The 19212-nt window shown below is 37.8% G+C and overlaps 1 protein-coding gene across 1 annotated transcript; it reads left to right on the forward strand.

Annotated features, from left to right (window-relative positions):
- Nucleotides 1–16590: 16590 nt before the first annotated feature.
- On the forward strand, nt 16591–16920 carry LOC145981454 (centrosomal protein of 19 kDa-like). Its single transcript, XM_083114685.1, has one exon. The coding sequence runs from the start codon at nt 16591–16593 to the stop codon at nt 16918–16920; it is 330 nt and encodes a 109-aa protein (XP_082970811.1).
- The last annotated feature ends 2292 nt before the right edge of the window (nt 16921–19212 follow it).

Consider the following 19212-nt stretch of genomic DNA (forward strand, 5'->3'; position numbering starts at 1 on the left):
CTTTTCCATCCCTACCGATTTCCTTTAGGCCCATCTCAACGTTATCCGTCCATCTTCGTCTTGGCCTTCCTACTCTTACCATCAGGTTTCCCAACAGGAATCCTGTAAACTCTTCTTTCCTCTCCCATTCGTGCCACATGGCCTGCCCACCTAAGTCTTCTTGATTTAATTATTCTAATAATATCTGGACATGAATACAAATTATGTAGTTCTAAATTATGTAACCTTCTCCACTCACCTGTCTCCTCATTCCTTTTAGGTCCAAAGATTTTCCTAAGGATCTTATTTTCAAATACTCTCAATTTATGTTCCTCTTTCAATGTAAGGGACCAAGTTTCACATCCATATAATACTACAGGCAAAATTACTGTTTTGTATATTTTAACTTTTAGTTTCTTAGATATTAAACGAGAAGACAAAAGTTTATGAAGAGAGAAGTAACATGCATTTCCTGAATTAAGCCTACTTTTTATTTCCTCTTTAATATAATTTCATTTGTTAATATTACTCCTAAGTATTTGAATTTGGAAACTGGTTCAAACGAGTTGTTATCAATAATTAGATTTTGATTATTACCAAACACTTGGTTTCGGTTTCGGCCTGTAAGCATATATTTAGTTTTCTCTTTGTTAACTTCCAAACCTATCTCTTTAGCAGTTTTGAAAAATATTTTAGCATTATTCTTAATTGTATTCACATCATCCCCCAGTAAGTCTACATCATCTGCATATGCTAACAACTGAGTCACACCATTTAATTTTAGTCCTTCTTTAGTTTCTTTTACCTTCCTAACAGCATATTCTAAGGCAAAATTAAAGAGCAATGGAGATAATGCATCTCCTTGTTTTAACCCATCATGAATTGTAAATTTGTCAGAGATATTAATACCCACACGAATTTTACTTTCTGTTTCACTGGTGCATATTTTTATCATACTAACAAGCTTCTTACGTATTCCAAACTCTACTAATATTTTATATAATTTATCTCTTTTGACCGAATCATATGCTTTTTTGAAATCAATGAATAGCTGATGGACATTTTGATTATATTCTCACTTTTTTTCAAGTGTCTGTCTGATGTGAAAAATTTGATCTGTTACGTTTAAATCCACATTGATAATCACCTATAATTTCATTAGCATATGGGGTTAGTCTTGTTAAAATAATGTTAGATAATATTTTATATGTTGTAGAGAGTAGAGAAATATTTGTTATACCCTAGTTATTGTTTTATTATTATTATTTTTTATTTTATTATTCTTGTTACATAACAGTTGGGCTGAAAAGTTCGTAGGCTGACTCATAGATGGCGTTACTAGAATTAAATCCATGTGATTTTTACTTAGTACTAACCTTCAAAAGATACGTGTATAAATTTCACAGCTGCCGGATAATTAGTTCGTGAGATATAGCATTGTGAGTGAAGCAGCTTTTGTTATTGTGAAAAAATGGATAAAAAAAGAAGTTCGTGTGTTAATAAAGCATTGCTTTTTGGCGAATAAAAATACTGTTGAAGCCAAGGCTTGGCTTGATAAACATTATTCGGACTCTGCACCAGGAAAATCAACCGTTGAGAAGTGGTTTGCTAAATTTAAACGAGGCGAAATGAGCATCGAAGACGATGCTCGCAGTGGACGCCCCAAAGAGGCTGTTACCGACGAAAACATCAAAAAAGTCCACAAAATAATTTTAAATGATCGTAAAGTGAAGTTGATCGAGATAGCTGAGACTTTAAAAATATCAAAGGAACGTGTTGGACATATTGTGCATGAATATTTGAACATGCGAAAGCTGTGTGCAAAATGGGTGCCGCGCGTGCTCACAATCGACAATGCACCGTGTCACAAATGAATGAAAACGATGGCAAAATTATATGAATTAGACTACGAATTGCTTCCCCATCCACCATATTCTCCAGATCTGGCCCCCAGTGACTTTTTCCTGTTTGCAGACCTTAAAAGAATGCTCGCCGGAAAGAAATTTAGCACTGATGAAGAGGTAATCGCCGAAACTGAGGCCTATTTTGAGGCTAAAGAGAAATCGTACTATAAAAATGGCATCGAAAAATTGTATGACCGCTATAATTGTTGTATCGCCCTCGAAGGCAACTATATTGAATAATAAAATCGAATTTTGTCAAAAAAATATTTTTTACTATGTTAGCCCACGAACTTTTCAGCCCAACTGTTATGTGTGCGTGCTTCTCATTTGTTAATTTCTATTTTTCTCTCTGTTGATATCCTGATATAAAATGGATTCTCTCTGTATTCAGGATTTCTCAAATAAATAAATAAAAAATATAATAAGAGATTTTGAAAATAGAGTCCCGATTAGCCTATCTGAGCATGAAGTGAATCTAGAATAAGTTTTAATAACTTCTGAGTGGAAATCGAAACAAAAATAAACACAAACAAGAACGAGACGGACCTCGCCACACGGGAGACGAGATGAGGCTGTGACAATTCTCGACTCATCGCATCGCGATATCATTCCTAGGTGAAATGAAATTTTTCCTAGACATTTAAACAGAGTGCAATTTGCGATATTATCAGAGGAGGGGGAATTATTTTTACCTACGTATGTATTAGGTATACTTATAATTGCTTAAAATCTAATTTTGGTATCGAATGCAACACAAACAACGCCATTTTAAGTTAAACCCTAAAGACAATCTGTAAGAAAATTACATTAGTCAGATGAATGCACGAGATATATGAAACTCACTGCAGGTTCTATTGGTAGATTTTTGATTGAATTCACAAGGTCTTTGAGTGAGATGGGAATGTTTGATTGATTTGTTTCGTTTATTTTACTTCACTTTCTGACACTTTTGGATAATCGCGAAGATGGGGATGTGTGATGATATCATGAAATTGATGAACACTCACATGCCCAACCTGGGACCTCTGGCGTCAAAGCCAGGGGGTCAAAGGTTGGTATGGTCTCAGGGAGTGTTCAGATGCTGATATGAACACTCTGTAAATACTGAGGAACGCCATTGGGTATAACAACTACCAATACTACCAACAAATCCTACCTCCACGTCCCCGAAGGCTGTTAGCCGCGTGACCCCTGGGCAATGCAGCAAAAAAAGATCATACGGCCCCCCGCTTCGGCGGGCCGATGCTGTAGCAGACGGAGGAGGGTGAAGGCGAGTATCCAGCGCCTAAACTGGATGTTATCAGCTAAGGGAGTAAACCCTAACAGAAAATCCTGGTCCTCCAAAGAAATGGGGGTTGAGCACTAGACCAGCACCCTGGTCTCATAAAAATAACCTTCCGCTAAAAAAGCTCAATTACAGAAAGCCGGATGGATTAATGGAAAACGACCTAGGCATATGAAAAGGAATAAGAAAGATATAATCTGTGTAGGAACATGGAATATCATGACTATGCTAAAACCTGGAAAAATGCAAGAAATAGCTGATCAAGTCTTAGCAACAAAGTTGCAGATAGTCGCATTACAGGAAGTAAGATGGAAAGGACAAGGAGAAATCAAGAAAGATAAATACTCTGTGTATTATAGTTGTAAAGAAACTACGGGTCAGCATGGAACTGGATTCCTAGTAAAGAGAGAAATGGTAAAACATGTACTAGGATTTGAACCGTGTAATGAAAGAATATCTAAACTTAGAGTGAAGGGAAGGTTCTGTAATGTGACATTTATAAACGTGTATGCTCCAACAGAAGAGAAAGATGATGACATTAAAGATAAGTTTTATGAAGAACTGCAAGTAGTGCAAGATAAAACCCCGAGACATGACCTGATAGTCCTGTTGGGAGATTTAAATGCAAAAATAGGAAAAGAGGATGCATTTAAAGAAGTAACAGGTAAACATACATTGCATGAGATAACCAATAATAATGGAGAATTAGTATGTAACTATGCTATTGCAAATAATATGACTGTAATGAGTACACAGTATGAACATAAAAAGATACATAAAGGTACCTGGGTGTCCCCAGATGGGAAAACTACCAACCAAATTGACCATGTTTTAGTAAACGAACATAAAAAGGAAATGGTGCAGGATGTAAAAACAATGAGGGGTCTGAATTGTGATTCGGATCATTTTTTGGTCAAGGCAGTAATCAAACAGAAATTAATACCTGTACGAAAAAGTATTCCAAGACAACAGATAAAATGGAATAAAAGCAATATGCATAGTAAAGAAATTCTGAAACAATATAGGAAAAAAATGAGTCAAAATTTGGAAAACATTATTGATACCCAAGATATAAATGAAGATTGGAAACATCTCAAAGAAGCTATTCTGAAAACAGCAACTGAAGTAATACAAAAGCAAGATGGTAAACCAAGGAATGAATGGTGGGATAATGAATGTAAAATGGTAATAAATCAGAAAAATGCTGCACGACAAAGATGTTTACAGAGACACACAAGGGCAAATTGTGAAGAATATGAGAATAAAAGGAGAATTGCCAACAATGTATGCAGAAAGAAGAAAAAAGAATGGATAAATGATAGAATCAAAGAGATTGAGGAATGCCATAGAAGAAAGGATTCAAGAAATTTTTTTAAGGCTGTGACATCTCATGTAAGGAACTACACTCATGCAACTTCATTATGTAAAGATGCATCTGGAGAAGTAATATCTGAGAAAGAAAAAGTATTACTCCGTTGGAAAGAGTACTTTCAGGAATTATTAAATTGGGAACACTTACCGTCTGAAGATGAAATACCCGAAAAATTGGAAAATGATACTGAAATTCCAATACCAACATATGAGGAGGTAAATAAAATCATAAAATCCTTAAAAATGAATAAGTCACCTGGTTCAGATAATATCACAGCAGAACTGATAAGACACGGAGGATATATGATAAGGAATAAAATTTATAATTTGATACTCAACATATGGAATAAAGAGGAAATGCCACAAGAATGGCTACATGGTATCATTTGCCCAATCTTTAAAAAAGGAGACAGGTTGCAGTGTAATAACTACAGACCAATTACGCTTCTGAATGTCGCATACAAAATCTTTGCAATTCTTCTACAAAATAGAATCTCTGAAATTACAGAAAACAAATTGAGTGAATATCAAATGGGATTTAGACCAAATAGATCTACAGTTGATAATATATTCATACTGCGACAAATATATGAAAAATGTTATGAATATAATATTGAATTGCATAACATATTTATAGATTTTATGCAAGCATTTGACTCAGTAAATAGAAATATAATTCCTACATGTCTAAAGAAAATTAATGTCCCAAACAAACTAATAAGATTAATAAAGTTGACATTACAAAACACTACAGCAGTAGTAAAAGGAAACAATGATTTTAGTCAGAAATTTGCAATAAATAGAGGAGTAAAACAAGGAGACCCATTATCAGCAACTTTATTTAGCATAGTCATGGATGAAATGATTCAGAAGTTGGAAATCAGAGGAAACATTTCAACAAGATTAAGACAGATCTGTGCATATGCAGACGATATAGTAATTACTACAAGAACTAAGCAATCAATGGTGGAATCACTAGTGAAACTAAAGCAACAGGCAATGAAATATGGACTAATAGTGAACGAAAAAAAGACAAAGTATATGAGATGTACAAGAAGAAAAAGCCAACAACAAAAAGAGGATATAGATACAATGCACATAGAGCAGGTACAGTCATTTAAATATCTCGGGTCAATAGTAAATGGAAACAATGAAATCGAAGAAGAAATTAAAGAAAGGATTGCAGCTGGAAATAGAACATTTTATGCGAATAAGAGGATATTCCAATCAAAACTAGTTTCCAGAACAATAAAATTAAAGCTGTATAAATCCATAATAAGACCTGTGGTTACATATGGCTGTGAAACCTGGGTGCTGAAAGAAGATATAATTCGAAAACTAATGATATTTGAAAGAAAGATATTAAGGAAAATATATGGCCCAACGAGACAATCTAATAATATATGGCGAATAAAAACAAACGAAGAGCTTGAAACATTAATAAAGAGTAAGAATATAAGAAGATTTATCAAAACACAAAGATTGAGCTGGTTGGGTCATATTGAAAGAATGCCCGAAGAAAGAATTGTGAAACAAATTTACAATTGGAGACCTATTGCTACAAGATCACAAGGAAGGCCCAAAACCAGATGGATAGACGATGTCAGAAATGACATAAGAAAACTGAAGACACAGAACTGGAAGAAATGTGTGTTGAGTAGAGAAGAATGGAAGGATGTAATTGAGCAGGCCAAAGCCCATAAAGAGCTGTAGCGCCTTATAAGAAGAAGTCCCGATTAGCCTATCTGAGCATGAAGTGAATCTAGAATAAGTTTTAATAACTTCTGAGTGGAAATCGAAACAAAAATAAACACAAACAAGAACGAGACGGACCTCGCCACACGGGAGACGAGATGAGGCTGTGACAATTCTCGACTCATCGCATCGCGATATCATTCCTAGGTGAAATGAAATTTTTCCTAGACATTTAAACAGAGTGCAATTTGCGATATTATCAGAGGAGGGGGAATTATTTTTACCTACGTATGTATTAGGTATACTTATAATTGCTTAAAATCTAATTTTGGTATCGAATGCAACACAAACAACGCCATTTTAAGTTAAACCCTAAAGACAATCTGTAAGAAAATTACATTAGTCAGATGAATGCACGAGATATATGAAACTCACTGCAGGTTCTATTGGTAGATTTTTGATTGAATTCACAAGGTCTTTGAGTGAGATGGGAATGTTTGATTGATTTGTTTCGTTTATTTTACTTCACTTTCTGACACTTTTGGATAATCGCGAAGATGGGGATGTGTGATGATATCATGAAATTGATGAACACTCACATGCCCAACCTGGGACCTCTGGCGTCAAAGCCAGTGCCAGACCTACAAATCTTAGCCCCCCCCCCCCCGCAAAATATTGCCAAAGGGCCCTCTCTATACCGCGTTTGTTAGAACCTGTCCCGTTTCCCGCGCTAGCGATCTCTCCACAGTTTCGGTGCCAATGAGAAACGAGGAAAAATCGTCTGCTGGGCAGCGAGGAGCGAATGGAAGCCAGAAGAGAGGCGCTTACGTAGACGCTGTTGCGACGTTGCGTATTTTAATTGGCTGCCTGGCTTTGACTTTCCCCCAGCACGGAGAAAAGCCAGCGACCAGCTAGCGCGGGAACCGGGACAGGTTGTAACAAACGCGGTATACCTACCTACCTTTACACACACACACACACACATACGCTATATGTGTGTGCATATATATGCGATTGCCGAGAGGTTTCACCTGTAGTCATTTCACATCGCTATTGTGCTATCGAGATTGCTTAGATTACAAAGCTAACCGCCTATGAACAAATGGATTGCGGCGGTTTTAAGAGTTCACTGGAATTGTTTTTACGGTTAGTCTTTTAAATTACATATTTACTTTCCTAGAATGAAGTATGTGTAATTTGTATAAGTAAGCGTAAAAGAGGGCTTCTTAAAGTACTCGATGTTAGCAAAAATATGATTATAAACCTGGTGCACACCCCTACAAGTAATTCTGCCGGCGGCCATGCTTATGGGCCCCATGAAGTGTAATATCCTTCAAGGTGGGTCCCAGCCCAGACAGGAAAAGGTTGAGAACCACTGGCTTAGGGGGGACCACATTGGTGTGTTCCAAATAGACGCCCACCATATTGAATTCAACTCATTTTTTTAAAAAATGGAAAGGGATGTGATGTGTGGTATATACGAGTATTTGACACTGTTTTCTCACACCTGGAAAATTATACATTTGTTACAATCATGTAGTCGTAAGTTGTTCCTTATTCAAGATAGTTTGAAGAAACTTTCACCTCTGCATTGCTAGTGAAATTCTAGCCTCATTTGATTCTGTCTGACTGCCACACGGGAAACCCGGGTGGGTGTCTAAAGTTCGGAATTTTTCCGGCTTTGTCCCATCATAAAGCGGCTCTAGGGCCCACCCAGCCTTAAATTAAATGGTACCTGGGGGATAAATGCGGCCGCAGCGTGGTGCTGATCACATCACCTCCAAGATGGCCGACAACGAAAATATGTGCCTTCATGTCACGGTGCTACAGACATGCACAGCACAGGAAACTTTACCTTTACCTGTATATATTGTATTCATTTCTGTGCCCCTGAGTAACTGAGTTTATTTTTTACATACTTTTTACATACGCATATACGATCCCTCTACTATGTCAATGGCTTAGGGCCCCCTAAATGCTTACTTGTCTCCGCCCCCCGCCGCACTGCGGTGTTTTGCGGATTGTAGATCCGGCATTGGCCAAAGCGCTAAGCTAACCCCTCCGCCACGGAGGCTGGCGAGGTGGGAATGTGTTTTGGATTTTCTTTGTAGATTCGAAAATCTTTAACTGTGACGCGCACATGGTTTTGCTTACATTAAAGTTTACCTTTTCACATAAACGAGAAACTGACGTCACCCTAAAACACACTCATGTATATCTGCATTTAATACTACTATATACGAAAAGAAACCTTGGACGGTTCTTCACATTGTCCACCAAAGATTGAAACAGAAAAAACCTTTTGAGCGTATGTCTTTCCTTGCTTCCTCTGAGATCTGAATGATTTCGGTTTTGTATATGTAATGAATGATAGTACTTTCAGCGCTTGAAAAATGTCATTAGGTACTGCTAATTATATAACAAATAAATGCTTTGTCAAATGTTTCACAAATATTTCAAAGTTAGACTTCTTGTGAGTTGATCGGGAACCATCTCAACTCAGTTTTTTTTCCTTTTTTTAATACAACGCCCAAAGATATTGGATGTGGTACACAGTTACCATAAATAGTTTAAAGATATTTTTATGCGTAGCTATGGGGATTTAAAATTAGAATGAACTGAAGTGGAACTCTATAAGTATGGTACATTCAATAATGTGGTTTCTATATCCAGTGGGTGTCAGGTGATTATTCCTGGTTGGGGTGGCTCAAGATCCTCCTCACCCCCTTTATCTCAACCTGCATTAAAATGAATAGATGTATCTTTGTTCGCAATTTTCACATTTCGAACTCCTGATATTCCGTTCCGTTAAATTCAAATAAGCCCAGAACGAAGTCCAGGGCGTTTTATGTTTCAGAATTGTTATCTGGTTTTAGAATCTGTTTTAAAAAAAAACATAAATTCTAAGAAAAACAAACAAAAAAATAGTTATCCAAATTTTGCATTAAATAACAGGACATTCGTATGTGCTGTTCTAAAATAGAATATTTCCCATGCCTTCACATTATACCTAAGTATGAAGGACGTATTTAGGAGGGTGTCCGGACACTCCCCCGAAAGACTTACCAAGAAGTAAAAGCAAATAATCAAAATATAATTGTTTAGCATTTGTTATATAATCGATGGTTATTTCCGCTGAACTTATTGGAAGGCAAGGAATTTGGCTCATACGGCTTTGAAGGGTTCCAAAAGATTTATGCACACAACTAATGATAATATCCATAAAATATTAATCAGAAACTTTACTTTTCGTTAATTGGATCTAACTCCTTGTTTGTCATTCAATAAATATTCAATTATTTTTCTATTTGACATTAAATTCCTTGCCAGGGCAGTTGTTTTTATGCAAATCTTGCCGATCTTAACTACACGTAAGCTAGATAACGTACATATTTAATTAATATTAAAATTTAATAAAATATAATTATTATAATATATTATTATTATTATTATTATTGCAACACTTGGTTGGACCCCGAAATGTATTTCTAGGTGCAGTAGTAGTATGTGTTTTTTTTACGATATACGTATTTTGGAAGGCTGAATTTTGTACCCCCCAAATGAAAAACGTTCCTGCGCCACTGATAGAGTCGCCATAAATTTTATCGTTCTGCGCCCAGGGCCGACTCCCGCCGCTCCCTAGGTAAAGTTCTGAGCGAGGCGAGCAAGAAAATTTTACGAAAAGTACTTTTATTTCCATAAAATTTTGTGTTTTGGTAGGTAATTGCCCCCTGCAGGCAGACTTGGCCGTCAATTTTTGCCCCCCCTAGAACTCATTTCCGTCCAAGGTTGGGAGGGGGCAATACCCTCCTGCGGTTGCGCCACTGAATGTCGGTATTGCTCGACTGACGTCATAACGAAAGGTTGCGCAAGTGTTGTGAGATAAGGGAGACCCACGCAGCACAGCAGCAAATGTCACGCGGCGAATGCATCCCAACATGTTTGATTGGAATCGGCTTTCGTCCCACATCGCGTCATAAATCTAGGGGTGTGCGGGATCCCGAAAAGTCGGGACCGGGATCGGGAAAAAAATATTCTCGTCCCAATCCCGACTTCGGGAAATGATTTCCCGATTATTCCGGATCCCGAGCAGTCGGGAAGTACCGAATGGTCATTTTAAAAAGTTGTTAATTCTCGACGTTTTCTGCATTGCAAGTGTCTGGAACGTATCGGAAATTGTTTGTTTTTATTCCAGAAAGGCAAAAACAATCACTTAAGTTGTAAATGACGTGTAGAATTCAAGATTTTCAGAGCTTCGGGAAATTTCGAAATCAAATGAAATCTCGGACAATCCACTATAATCTGTGAATCCACTACATCTAATAATTTGTGGAATAAGATCTGTGCGTGGTAACAGTAAACAAAACATTACGATGTTCTCTTTTCTAATCTTCACGTAAGTATGTCTATGGTATGTATTTGATACAAGACTATCCAGTTTTTGTTGCGATACATAATATATGTAGAATGCTTATAAATTAGAAGAGGCACATGAATATCAAAGTCATAAAACACAACATGTGGGTGTAGGCCGTAAATTACCAATAAACCAAGCTGCTGTGCAGTACATGGGAAGATTTTCGAAGTATATATATTGAATCGCGCAAGAAATTTCAATCTGGAAGGGTGTCCATCAATTTATCGATGAAAATGGGTACATATAAATCACTAAAGAAAGTCACTGCTTTTTCTCCCCTACAGAAATGAGCAAACCAACGTTTCCTTTCTGGTGCCTCCCCGATGGCGCAGTGATAGCGTCGTCGCCTGAACCCGTTGGAGACACATGGTGGTTCGGATCCCACTTTAAACTCTATGTCCAGTCCCGATTAGCTTTACGGTGCATAAATTGAACTTAAAACACGAACTCTGCAAACATTTCTGTATACTCTATTTCTATTGTAGAGTGACCAGATTTTCTGAAACGGAAAAGCGGACATCCATGGATGCATACGGGGAGGAATTGCAGTTAACTTAAAATAGCACAAGGTCAAGTGCACCTCCTCACCCTCTTTGAAAAGAAAAAGTCTTGCGGTTTATATGTCTCCGGAAATATTACAGTTCTCTTCAATCTGTTTTCTTCTTGATTTGATTTTTGTTATTTGACGCCACCTTTTTGTCATTTTTGGCTAATTGGAACAATGAATATGAGTGATGTTATGATTAAATTCATGAACGGACACTCACAAATCTTCCACGTAGTACACCCTGGACTGCATTTTGCAGCCTAACGAGGCTCTGCCGTGTGTGGTTTGTCCTTATGTGTGCTGAGTGCCCCTTTAGAGCCTCAGCTTTTAACTGGTCAGAATGTTTTAATATTTTAGTTATCAGCAATACAGTTAATTTAGGTAAGAAAAGAGACTGGGCTCCATATAACATGATGGATGCAAAGTAACTGGTACTTATCCGATAAGGCCCGAACACCTCTCACTCGTTTATTTCCTTAATTTTAGCATTGATACTTACCTATTCTGCATTGCGGAAGATTCTTTAAGGTGAAGTTCTGCCTTTTTCCATAAAATAGTGTCAACTTTTCATATTACGAGTCATTATTTGTCTTCCTTGCTATGCTTGGGTAACAGACAATATGGCGTGCACTCGACATGGATCATCGCGTGTCGTGCTTGTGTTTTGTCGATTTGGAGTGGGTATGCAGTGTTTCAACCTTCTTATCCGAAAAATACCTACGTTCGTGTTCATTATGTCATCACAAACCATTGACGGATAGCCCCAAAAACCATTCACGATAGCCCCACGGACCATTTCCGGCAAGGTTAGGTTAGGTTGGGTTATATGTGGCATAGTTAAAAAAAAATCTCGTAAAAAGAAGCACGTTTGGAAACACTGGCGAGACCACGTGACTTTCAATGCTCACGCCATCTGCACGTACATAATGGAAACAACGGCCTAATATTGCAGAAGAAGCAAGTTCCTTACGTAACAAATGATTATTTCTTGTTCTGCAGCATTCTATGGTGAAGTTTTCAGTTTCTGCGAAAGAAAATACCTCGAAGAACTTCGACAATGCTACAGAAACTGATTTCAGTAAGTAATATCTCCTGTAAATTTGAAGAAATCTGTTCGGGCGATATCGGATAGTTATCAAGTAACCTTAAGTGCTGACGCACCCAAAAATTGTGATTCAAAACTCACCAAGAACATACATGCCCAGCTTAGGGTGCGACCCCAGGACCCCTGGCTTCCTAGTATTGAACCACTTCAGCACGGAGGTCTTCCCATTTTATATGTTTCCCATTTCATTTCTCTTTTTCGTTCCTCCTTTTGTTTATCTTTTTAACTTTACAGATTAACCTTCCTATCTCTCTCGTTCTTATTGTTTTTTGTGTTTCCTTACTTCCTTACAATAGAACATCCATACATTGTGAAATAATATTAAAATATTAATCAATACTGAGAATATATTTGTCTCGTGCCATAGCTGTAGCAATCATTTCATCAAATATGCAAATCATCAGAATTGGACGATTTTCAATTTTCAAAGTGCCGCTTCATATACTCTTTGTCATCAATAGGTACCTCGCATATCATATCATATAACCAGACTCAGGGTGCAAAATCCTGGAGGGGACAGGGGTTTTCCCCCCCCAAACAATCCTGGCCACAAAAATCCCCCCCACCAAAATGTTTTGGGGGGAGAGTTTTTATTGTAACAACAAAAAATCAACAATTAGTTTTTACTTCAAATACTTGACTAAGGATAATATTGAAATTGCACACTATCTCTTCAAGAGATCATTAACAGATCTACACCAATCGCAATAAAAGTAAAACAAGAATGCAAGACAAATATAAGTAAGAAATCTATTTGATTTATGTTAATAGAAAACAAACTATTTCCTTTGAACTATTACATAACAAAACTATTTCAACTATTGGAACGAGTTTACAATACCAGACCACTCTCCAATTTCTATGAAATTTCGCCTACTCACTAATTGTAAATTCCTAATCACGAATCTGCATGTAATAATTGGTGGTCAAGTATGGAAATCGAGAAAAAAAAATGAAATAAACTATGTTTTCTTAACGTAACGTAACCCTACCATAAGAACAATAACTCCACGGAAGATGCCAAATTTCCCAACATGAAAAAATCAACAGGCAAGACTAGGTAGTTTTCTTAGCTAAAATATTAATTTTTCTTTGTATTTGTGCTAATGGAACCTAACCTAACCTCGTAGGCATTCCTCGTCTGATGTCAGCAAGATTGTTATGGGTAAAGGAAGACAATTAATGAATTGTGAAAGAAATATGTTTCCAAACTGCTGTGTATGGACAATCACCGTGGTAAATCGCAAGGTTATTTTACAAGTTCTACACGTAAATGTACAATTTTAACAAGTGACCGCCAAATATGAACTACAGATACGTCATCAGGATGCCGAAATTAGTAAGTAGGTGAAACTATAGTAATTGGAGAATGGTCCGGTATTGTAAACTCATGCCCAAATATTTTGTAACTTATTGACGTCCTTTAACCAGTTACTAAAGGAATTAATTTGCTTCTTCATGTGGCCGCGGTGGCTCAGTCAGTAACCCGTCTGACTACCATGCTCAAGGTCCCAGGTTCGATCCCCGGCCGGTTCAAATCCGGGAACTTTTCTAACGATGGAAGCGGCCCCGGCGCCCACCCAGCATCGAATAACATTGGGTACCTGGGGGTAACCCTGGGGGGTAAAGGCGGTCAGGGGCGTGATGCTGATCACATCACCCCCACTCACGACCGGATCAAGAAAGTGTGGGGCGTTACCCCCACACCCCCTATACGCCTTCATGGCGTGGTGCTAAGCACAGGGGAGCACTTTACCTTTTTTAGAAGTATTTGATATACGAGGGCTATTTTTTTTCTTTTCATTTCAACCTCCGATAGGGCATGAAATCTAAACCACAGTGAATAGCAAAATGGGTTTATTGACAAAAGTTAGGAACACCTATAATCTACTTTTCAACTTTATCACCAAGAAGAGTCAGACATTTATCGTACTGATGCACCAGCTTTCCAATACCTTCTGCAAAAAGAGTTGCTGCCTGTCTGTTGAGCCAGGTCTGCACTGTGTCCCGAAGCTCCTCGTTGGTGTGGAAGCGCCGTCCTCCCAACCAATTGTTCATCACCGGGAAAAGATGGAAGTTACTCGGTGCCAGGTCTGGGTTGTAGGGAGGGTGATCAAACACTTCCTAGTGGAATCGAAGAAGGGATTGGGTTGACGCAGCAACATGCGGTCGGAAATTGTCATGAAGCAAGACAATGCCTCTCCATTTGTGCTGGATGGCTCTGCGTAGTCTCCGCAATGTCTCACAGTATGCAGCTGTATTGATTGTGGTCCCCAGCTCCATCAAGTCAACCAGTAACACACCTCATACTTGGCGGGAGAGTCTATTATAGCAGATATCTCTACGTGTTGCCCTTGGCAGTGTGGTGGTGGTAGTGGCAGGGGGGGGGGGATGTCAATCACGCTACATGATGCCCCACTTCCTAGTGCTTCACGGGCCAGCTAGAGCCACCATCGGATGTTGAAAAAAAACATGGCCCTCGTACATAAAAGTAACAAATTAATTCCTTTCTATGTATTTAATAATAATGTATTTTTAAATATTTAGTAATGTATTTCATATTTAATAACATTATAAATATGTGGCATATAATATTTATATACATTAGTATATTTTGTGTGTGTGTGTGTGTATATATATATATATATATATGTGTGTAGATTATGATCTTTCTCCCCCCACCAGTCTTCAATGATTTTGCACTCTGACCAGAATGCATGAAATATCAGCTTCTAGGCAATAAATATAAGCTTTAAAGTAAGACCAAAACTGCGAGCGAAGTGAGATTGAAAATCTTTAAATCTACAAGTATTTCTTTGCAAACTAACAATACTATTAATGTAAAAGGCACTAACAGTTTCACAGAGGAAAACAATTCGTTTGGACATTTTGCAGGATGCTGTTGAAAAATAGGACATATTTAGTTTTTTTGGTGTAGCATCACAGACCACAAAACATGACCCTAAAAAAGAAGGACTGTCCTGCAAAATGTCATTAAATATGTGTCAATTATTAATCATTTGATTCAAATTGAAGGTTTTGTCATACTACTAATGCTATGAACATGAACAATGATTTGTGTGACTAAGGGCAGAGGGGCAAAAATTGAAAGACATTAAGAAGATAATAGTTTCCTTCATAAAATTCACATCTAAATGCTATTATGTGTTTGATTAATCTTTTTATATGCTTTGCTGTAGCTGACGAAAAGCGATGAGAAATGGAGAAGAAATAACAAGTCAGAACATTTTCAGTGTTAAGTGTCCGTAGAGATGAGACTCTTTGTCATCCATTCTTTGTGTATGTTTTCAATATTATTCGAGTAAAGTATATTCCTTCCAAACTAATTAATTGTTTATGTTTGTTGTTAGAACAACCCCCCCCCCCCCGGAAAAGTTTGATGGAGGGGAATATTCTGGACAAGATTGATAGTGGGGAGAATTCGCAGCCTGCTTTTGGTCAATATATGTAAAACATTTCAAATTATTTTTATGCAGAAAGAGCATGACAAATGGCAGTGTTGCCAGAAATATATACAGGGTGACAAATAATGAACTATATGAAATGAAACAGAAATTAGTGACAAACCACGTAGTACACAAACTGTATTGCACATGTAAACGGCACTACAGACATTCGGATTTAGGTTATGACATGTTCGATATGTCTGCCATCTCTGGCGATGATGTGGGGCAGACGAACAGCAAAATTCTGCATGACCTGCTGAAGTGTCGAAACATCGATGACCTCCTGAATGACAGTTTTCAGCTTGGCAATGGTTTTGGGGTTATTTCTGTACACCTTGTCCTTAACATAGCCCCCTTCCAGTGGCCTGGGTACCCCAGAGCCAGAATGCGGTCCCCAAAATACTCCTCCAGGACATTTTCACTTGCAAATGGCAGACATCAACACGTTGCATGTACATATGCATACGAATTCCCATCATGCCCTGTGGCCAGCCACGCAGTTTGGACATCATCACACGAACCGTTCAGAAATTATGACGGTTTTATTTCATATAGTTCATTAATTGTCACCCTGTATATTATGTAATACTAGAAAATCTAGAGGTTAATCAGGAAATTTCATCCACAGATATGAACCATGGCATCAACAGCATCACCATTCATCCCTCAAAAATGTGGAATTCGTTTTTCACCACCAGCATTAGTACTCATTTACAAAGTAAGAAGTACTAACAAACTAAGAAAGTGTGTAATTCCTGTGAGAAATTTTAGAATATCAAGCAGTGTTACGTTTGTTGCTAAAGACTTGGTCAAGCGTCACATGGACCATCTTGAAGAAGTTCCCATGGTTACCGTGGAAAAAATGCTTCGGATACTGCAAGAGCACATGAAAGGTTTTACACTTAATGAATCAATTGACAACGTGAAAACGGAATTTTCCGTGAATTCAAACGAAGATTTGAATGTGCTTGGTGATGATGAAATAAGACGGAAGAAGGAACTAATGGACAAAACGTTTTCCAAAAACCAAGTAAGGAAAGGTGATCCTGACTTTGTTTATGATAAACAAGTAGATTTTTCTGGTACCGAGAAGTTTGAGTCACCATGGGATAAAGAGGATGAAGAGTTAGAGGATGATTTTTGGGACTAGTAGGCCAGTTGTAAAATAAATGAACTGAAAAACTGTCAAAGTGTGTACATATGGTTTGAAACATGTATGGGAAAAATATATTGAACAGTATATTACAACCAAGGTGAACAAATTCTGTAAGATATTTACCATAAAAAATAATAAAATCAAAATAAGTTGGGTACCAGTTTCATGATCGGAGACACATTGAAATTGGATATTTTGTGTTTCGAATGGTTCGTTCTTACCAATTGTGTATTGCGGAACATAGTTCAAAGTGCCATCATGATTTTTACATGAAAACAAACACTTTTTCTACTAAAATAATGCATTTTTCTAAGTGCTACCGAAAGCATGTAACGGTGCGATATTGCTTACTTTGCGAATGATATCTCTTCTTTTGCTTTTGAATATCAGTGTTCCCAGCCTTCTTCACCAAAAAATACCTACTATCGTGTTCATCACGTGTGCAAATTGTACATTATGCACGGGTAGCTGACGGATAGCCCCACGAACCATTCCAATAAGGTTAGGTTAGGCAAGCATAGTTAAAAAAAAGGCAGGTTGGATACACTGACATGATTTCCCGGTCAAATACATACCACGATCAAAGAAAATACCTCGACTAACGTTGGAAACCTTAGAGAAACTCATTTCCGTAAGTAGTTTCTTCTGTAAAAATGAAGAAATGTGTCTCCGATGTATGAAACTGTTACCGTAAGTTGTGCACCTACAATTGTTATAAACCATGTTTTTCAATATTTTATGCATATAATCACATTCAGAGTAGAACTAATTGGGAGCATGTAAATGTGACTGTTAGTACTTGATTATTTAATCAGTTGATACCTTTATAATTAACATTGCATTCTTTATACAGTGCGTCCATTTCGATCTGCAGCCGAGAGATCGGGAGAAACGTGGCGGGCGGCGCTGACGGAGATGCCGACATTTGAGGCCTGTAATGCCCGCTTATTTTTGTGGACATCTTGCAAAACGAGCACTAACCTGTGTTATAACACGTAAAAGTTCTTCTGTAATTCTTCCAAGTTCCACCCTTATATACACAAATAAATACGCTTTAGAAATTATATTAAGAGCCACAGATAATACTCTGTAAAACATTTTAATCATAGTTTTGACCAGTAACGTCCTGCTTAAGTTTATATCCTTGAAAGAGTTTTGTGTCGATGGGGATCGTTTGGAGGTTTCAAATGTGCAACACTGTATCAAGATTACACTGCAGACGAACCGTTAAAAGCTAATGGTGTTCGTGAGCTTCCTTGCAATCCGAAATCTCCTAGCTCAAGTATTTTGTTCCTTCGCGACTACAGAGCTGTGAATATAGTGGCAGGCAGATGTAAACCAAGAGCGTGTTAATTTCGTACTGTGCGTAAGAGTGTTATTCTTGGTTACTTGCCGTTACTTGTTTGTGTTATTGCAGTGTGTATGTGTGTTGTGTCAGTCAGACGATTGGAATGCCAGCCGCAAGGTCCACGTTAGAACAAAGAATTTTTATGTATGACACTTACGTGAAAAGACTCGTGTCGAGACGTGTGTAGGCAATTTGTACAGAAATTCCCAGGCGTTTCACCTCCACATAGAGATACGATTAGACGTCTTGTCCTTAAATTACGAGAAACTGGATCGTTAAATTTTAAAACACCTAAGCAAAAACGACGGATTCTAACCGAAGCAAAACTCGATGAAATTGGTGCAGCGTTAGAACGTTCTCCAAACAAACCTCTACGCCGTGTTTCACAGGAGATGGGCGTGTCAAAATCATCAGCACATACAGCCACTAAGCTACTAAAATTAAAACCGTACAGAGTTTCTATAGTGCAAGAATTACGGCCCCCTGACAACGTAAGTAGAGTAAATTTCTGTAATTGGGTTTTGCAGAATATTGTAGATGGTATTGTTGATCCACAGTTAATATTTTTTTCGGATGAGGCATGGTTTCACTTGCGTGGTCATGTTTGTTCACAGAACAATAGATACTGGAGCACTGAAAATCCCCGAATAATACACGAAGTTCCGTTACACGATGCAAAAATTGGTGTGTGGTGTGCTGTAAGTGCCAAAAGAATAATAGGGCCTATATTTTTTGAAGACACAATAAATTCAGAGAGGTACCGCACACAAATACTCGCGCCGTTTTTTCAGTTATCAGATAATGAGAGACAATATGGGTATTTTCAACAAGATTCGGCCACAGCCCATACCGCCGCTGATTCTTTGGATGCTATAAGGGAGGTGTTTGATGACAGAATAATTTCAAGAGGTTTATGGCCTTCACGTTCGCCAGATCTT

This window comes from Lepisma saccharinum, chromosome 29 (assembly GCF_977018435.1).
Source record: "Lepisma saccharinum chromosome 29, izLepSacc3.1, whole genome shotgun sequence".
Taxonomy (NCBI): domain Eukaryota; kingdom Metazoa; phylum Arthropoda; class Insecta; order Zygentoma; family Lepismatidae; genus Lepisma; species Lepisma saccharinum.